The 6,281-nt window shown below is 42.4% G+C and overlaps 1 protein-coding gene across 1 annotated transcript; it reads left to right on the top strand.

Annotated features, from left to right (window-relative positions):
- The first annotated feature begins 353 nt into the window (after positions 1 to 353).
- On the top strand, positions 354 to 6,079 carry LOC149297922 (V-type proton ATPase subunit e 1-like). The gene is made up of 3 exons (XM_089488104.1): positions 354 to 457; positions 3,275 to 3,322; positions 5,986 to 6,079. The coding sequence occupies exons 1-3, from the start codon at positions 354 to 356 to the stop codon at positions 6,077 to 6,079; spliced, it is 246 nt and encodes an 81-aa protein (XP_089344230.1).
- The last annotated feature ends 202 nt before the right edge of the window (positions 6,080 to 6,281 follow it).

Raw genomic sequence — 6,281 nt, 5'->3', positions numbered from 1 at the left:
GTAACACTTCACACGGGGCTAATATTATGCATGCCCCTGGAATAACGGCTAATGAGGCAACCGTAGTTTTGAGTAGACTGTTCATTAAGGCCTCACTAGCCGTGATTTATCATCAGATAACATGTCCTCCATTGTGCGTCCGCCGCTTCTCACGGCCACCATTCCCCCTGCGCAACTCGCTCAGCCCCAGTTCTCTCTGTCTGCGACCGGTAATTCTCAGCGTCACGGTGGGCGGGGCCTGGAAGAGGTCACATGACCGCCTATGTGATCACCTGACTGTAGCTCAGTGAGTTCAGAGTTGTCTCGGTTGTCGGACGTTCCGGTGCTCGGTGTCTGTGCCTAACGCTGACATCATGGCCTATCCCGGGCTGCTAGTGCCCATCATCGTCATGACCGTGTTCTGGGGCTTCATCGGAGCCGTGTTGCCTTGGTTTATCCCCAAAGGACCCAACCGAGGGTGAGTATGGGGGCTAAGAGGACAGATACACTCCCGGCCTGGGGTGTGAGGGGAAGGATAACGTTCGCGATAATACCACACTTAGTGAGTCTGACCCTGATTAACCCCCACGATACTCCAGAGCCAGCAACTCTTTTGTATTAAACTCCGATCGAAATGCATTTAACAGGTGAATAATAATGCGTTATTATAAATACTCCCATCTCAAGTCCAGACCATAACACCGTTCTGTGACCCCCCTTTATTTCTGGGGGTTGACCCCAACCGGCAGCATATCCGAGACAGACCCCTAAAGCTGTTCATTTACATTTTATTTATATCACGCTGGGAGATTCTGTAGACCTATTACAATAGGCAGAATGAAGATTAATAATAACATTAATGTACAGAAATTTCATAATTATAACCCTTAAAGACATACTGGTATCAAAGGAGAAGAGGATGGGAATGAAACGTTAAATCAATGAAAACATTTTATTTGTAAACAGAAGCCTATATTTGTGTAAACCTAAAACTACTAAGTTTACAAACACCTCAAAGTTTCCTAGTCCTTCCTATACATGAAAATATATATAATGACTTTGCATGGATATCCACTTTGTGAAATGGCCATCGCAAGCCGCTTTCTTTTTAGTTGACTATTGCCCGTGATTTGGTTTAGATTCGAGACACAACCCAGCTTTATCACATACGATCTTTTTATGTTTATACGTTCATCTTCCATTTTAATGGAGATACTTGGGAGGCTCCACGCTAAGCCACTAAGTGCCGCTGTGTATTCTAGGAAACATCACTTGCTCCATTTGTTCTCGTATCATCTTTTTCTTAGACGTGTGTGGTGTGTGCGCATGTATGTCGAGATCTCTCTTTTAAGCATACTCGACAATCTCCACTGAGATGGTGGTCATGGGACAGGCACACGACTATCTTGAATCTAAGATGAGAAGATCTGGTTTAAACAAGCAGAGTAGATGACCCGAACGGTTCTTATCTGCTCTCAACTTCTACGTCTCCATGTTGTCTAATCCCGCTCTCGACCCTTTACTAACATAGTGAAGGTCAAAATGACCGTCTAAAAAAGGAACTGCACTGTTTTCGAGGGTAACTTGTTACTTCTCCTTTTTCCTGAGCGCTGACATCCTATACATTACACAGTAGGTAGCTTTCCTCTCTGGCAGTCTTAATCTTAAATTAGGTAAATGTTCTAGACTGCTTATGCTACGCACTTCAAATTTAGCAGATGGTTCCCTTAAAACGTGCTGCCCTCTTTGTTTGTATTGTATACACTATTTCCATATTGTTGCCACAATTCTTCTTGGAGTCGTTCTGTATGTTTCAGCGCGTGCTGGATGAAACCAGCAACCCGGAGTTGATTGTGTTTTGACTTCAAACTCTTGTCTTTGACTTGGAATCACATTAACTCGTCCTGGCTGTACGCCCTGCGTATGCTTTTAGGTCTTCCGTGAGCTCTGAACACCAACAATTGCTTGTAATGTCAGTTTACGGTTGGCTATTTTAGAGAAACCTTGAGATCCTAATATGCGCATGACTGGTTATTACTCATACTTTCCATAGTCTTTTGGACAGATGATCTTGCAGGAGACATGAGCAAACTTAGGAATGCCAGCCACCATTTATTCCATAGTATCTCTAATGAAGAACTTGATAAATTTGCTTTTCCATTATCCTCCTTCCTTCTCGTATCTCTGTTCATTTGCGTATTCTTCCTCTTTAACTTGACTGACATATTCTCCCTCGCTTTCCTCTTTTTTTTTTTTTTTTTTTTTTTCTCTTCTCTATCAGTATACTAACACATGCCAAGCCAGAGGGAAAGCAAAGCAATAACGGACTTGGTATTTCATGATATAAGCCGTAAAGGTAATGTTTAGTGTTTCCTTTCCAGTAGAAGCAGCTTCACAAATATTGTATTTGTGATCTAAAGACGCCGCAAAATTAAAGCACCCATGGTTGCTGTGGTGTCCCTTTAATCAACTGCGTTTTTAAAAGATCTTGAAAACTGCTGAAGGGTTAAAAGAAAAAAAAAAATCTTGCCAATAATATTCATATAAAGTTTATTGCTGCAGCAAATTACAGCTGTTCTAAGCAGGTACAAAAAATAAATAAAGTATGTATATATATTGCAGAATTCCTGGTCTGTGATTATTGGATACCCAACATAATATGCACTTCTCCAGTACCATATATTGTATGCCCTACAGATGCCCTTGAGTCCCTGTAGAATAATGGAATGCATGCCTCCTTTCCATTTCTCGGTGATGATCCTTCCTTCCTCACCAGGACTAGGCTACTGAATACGCAGCCCATACAAACATAACTTAAAGGCTACGAGGGACCAGTTTATCACGTTGACGCCTCAACCCCCAGTTATATTAACTATTTTCTCCCTGCATCCCTGTTTGCAACCTAATTATCAAACATACGCCAGTTCCTCGCCACATTTACCTAACCATTAAAAAAAAAAAAGCAAACGCAGCTGTGCACGCACACGCACACACACACACACGCGCACGCACGCTGTCCTTATAGATGTCGCATACCTGGTGCCATAGCTGCATAGATCATGTCTGTTGTAAATATTTTAATATATATTTGCTTTGTCCGCATAGAGTGCCAGCTTTTGGCATCACGCACCCATTCGGGGGTTACTCGGGCAGTGAAACGGTTGAAGGGACTTCGCTGCTCGGTAAATTTGATGCGCTGGTTAGGAGATGGACCTTTTATTTGCGGTTCTTGACCGCCTTCCGATTAGCCGCTAGCTGTGTCTTATGTCATTACCGTTGTCTCTTCTTTCTGCAGGGTGATTAACACGATGCTGGTGACGTGCGCGGTCTGCTGCTATCTGTTGTGAGTATAAATAGGTCTTGTATGCAAGGCAGCCCGTACTGTTTATACCAAGCAGGCGCTTTAACCTCCCTCCCCGCTTTAACCTTGGGTTTTAATGTCCGAACGATTCAAGATACCGATCTGTTTCTTTTACAGCTAAACCACTCATTTAGTTTTTTCACGAATGAACTAGAACATATTTTAAGGGAGCCAAATAAATTTGCAGGTCACCCTACCCCCACCTCTAGATACTCTGATAAAGCGAAGGTTCTGGTTACCTGCTGACGTAATCCTGCCGCGTCTTGCCGGACCCTGTTTAGCCTTAAACGGCTTTGGCCGTAAATTCGGGCTGTCTGGTTTGGCCTGTTATTGTATACAAAATAAATAAGACCGTTCCAACCAAAAGCCTGAAATGACTTCACATTTACATAGTCCTTGCCTCGCCGGCCACCCAGGCTGTTTCACCCCGGGGAGGGGGGGAGGGGATTCAGGAATGCTTTAAATGTATACAAATAAATATTATATGTTTTCGGGGAGATGGCTGGGGTTCCCATGGAAAAAATAATAAAAACAAAAAATCGACTTACTATTAAGAAAGGAAAAAAAAACTTTAGTGAATTTTAACCTTAAAATTTCAGGATTAGGATGCTGGTTTCCTTTTTAAATTTATATAATATATTATATCTCTATATTTATATACTATATTATATCTCTATATTTATATACTATATTGTATCTCTATACTTATAGAATATCTAAAGTGTCCGATAGTACATGTGAAAATATTTGGAACGTCTCTGTTCTGCCAAAATGTTTTTTATGCATTTATTCTATAGCAGTAGTGCATCCAAAACCATTTTAGTCATCCTTTTTCCCCCAAAATTGCACCAGTAATTGTTATAAAGCCAGTTTCTAGGTTTGTCAATATGTTAAAATTACCAAAATATTTTTACAGCGTAGTCTAAATGCTGCAGAATAACTAAATACAGCATTAACATCATTACGAGCCCTGCTGGATGCCCAGTCGCTCTGTAGAAGTAATTATATTCTCTCTGTGAGATTGTGCCTCGTTCCTATTTTTGCTGGGAACCCTTAATTGTCATGTGACATAAAAGTAGGCACTGATAGGTTGTTGTCGAGGAATATTCATAAAAGCTTCTCTGTTGCCTATATGCGGATTAAACCTAAAGAGGGAAAAATAAAATGACAATTTTACATTATAGAGAGGACAGTTAGTTCATGCAACAACTTCTATTTATTGTGTGAATATTTGAAACCCGAAGGGGGCAAATCGGTAGATATATGCGGCCTTAAGGTATTTTATTGCCAATATTTCCTAAAAAAAGGGAAAAAGCCGTAGCAGTTACTGCTACATTTTGAGACGTGACGGCTCTGCCTGAATGGAAAAGTGCTTTGGCCACCGAAAACCGATAATCCAGAGATCTGCCCGGTGCGGTTCTATTCTCACGGAGAGAAAACAAGTGACGGAATCCATCTCAAGCAGCTGCCGAATTTTCTGGGACAGCGTTATGTAACCTCTTTCTCTCCGGCAGATTTGCAGTCGCCGGCTTGCTGCATCTTTTGCTCTTAAACCCTGCAATGCAACAAAACAGGGAGAGAAGCGCAGCACGTAAACCTCCCGAGAACGCCTCTGTGTGCCAAGACTAGACTCTTCTGAATACTGGCAGTGCCGTTTATTTGTGATTTTCTTCAGATCTAAGAAAATATTGAATAGTAATATATATTGATGATTTTTTATATATATATATATTATATTTTATATATATATATTTATTTTAATGTCAATTTAAATTAATATATGCAGAACGGCCCTGTTTACCAGACCCATTTATGGAATGGAATGCATTGCTTCAAACAGGGAATTTGTCATGTGGACAGAGCGAGGACAAAAGTCTTCATGTCTTTGTTTACTGCAATTCACAAACTCTGCAGCGAATCAAATGAATCGCGGCAGAAAACGTTTGGAGTGCTGGCGTGCAATCTGCAGAGCGTTTCAGGTGTCCAAATGGAGGGGAGCACGCCAGAGCCGTGGCCAGCTTGCCTGCTTGCGGCACTTATGGGAGCCGCAGTGGGAGGTCTTTGCTGCAACGGTACAGATCTCCATTGATTTTACAGCTCCCTGTGTCTATCGGGAGATCAGAGGATTCCCCCCCCCCCAGCTGGCCCATGTTCCCACAAAATGCGGGAGAGTTGGGAGGTATGCTGTTCTTTGAGGTATACATGTAATGTCCTCTGGATTTGAAAGAGAACAGCCTGCAAACTTTGGCAGCAGATGTTTAATGTGCTATCAATGACCATCCCATCCAGCCTTTAACCTCCCAGAGAAAACCAACATTTATTCCTCAGCCCTAAACGGATGGTCCTGTTTCCCAGCAGCCGCTTGCCCAGCGTTACCCAATGGGCGTCTGTGAAGACACCAAGCAATGTCCTGTAGGAGCTGCTTTCCAAACTGAGCCGGCAGCCGTGACGTCTTTAAGATTACGCTGCTGGCACCTGATGTTCTGCTGCATTGTATCGATCGCTACGGGCCTGTCATGTCTGGTGCAGAAGGAACCGCTCCCGGAACCTGAATTGTTATATACATTCTCTTTGCGGTTTTCTTCTGGTGGAAGAATGGCATTTACCTGGCGTTGTTCCTTAACTCTTTGTCTTTGTCTTTGCAGCTGGCTCATTGCTATACTGGCACAGTTGAATCCACTGTTTGGCCCTCAGTTAAGCCCAGAAGTAATTTATTATCTGAAAAACCACTGGCCTTAAACGAGCTGAATGTTTTTTTTTTCACCCCGCTGTGAAAATGCCAGGTGAGCATAATCAAGTAAATGGATACGTTTCATACTAAGTGACTGGCAGGTTTGACTCGATTTTAAGCATTCTTTTTAGCCGCGTATAAGCTCTGCTCGGGAAGACGTTTCTGCAGACAAGTCATTTGCTGAGATGTTAGGGGTTTAAAAAGCGCACC

This window comes from Sceloporus occidentalis, unplaced genomic scaffold, assembly GCF_023333645.1.
Source record: "Sceloporus occidentalis isolate IW3139 unplaced genomic scaffold, rSceOcc1.0.p SCAF_36, whole genome shotgun sequence".
Taxonomy (NCBI): Eukaryota; Metazoa; Chordata; class Lepidosauria; order Squamata; family Phrynosomatidae; genus Sceloporus; species Sceloporus occidentalis.
Note: the sequence above shows the minus strand (reverse complement) of the source record. Positions and strands in the feature narration are given on the sequence as shown.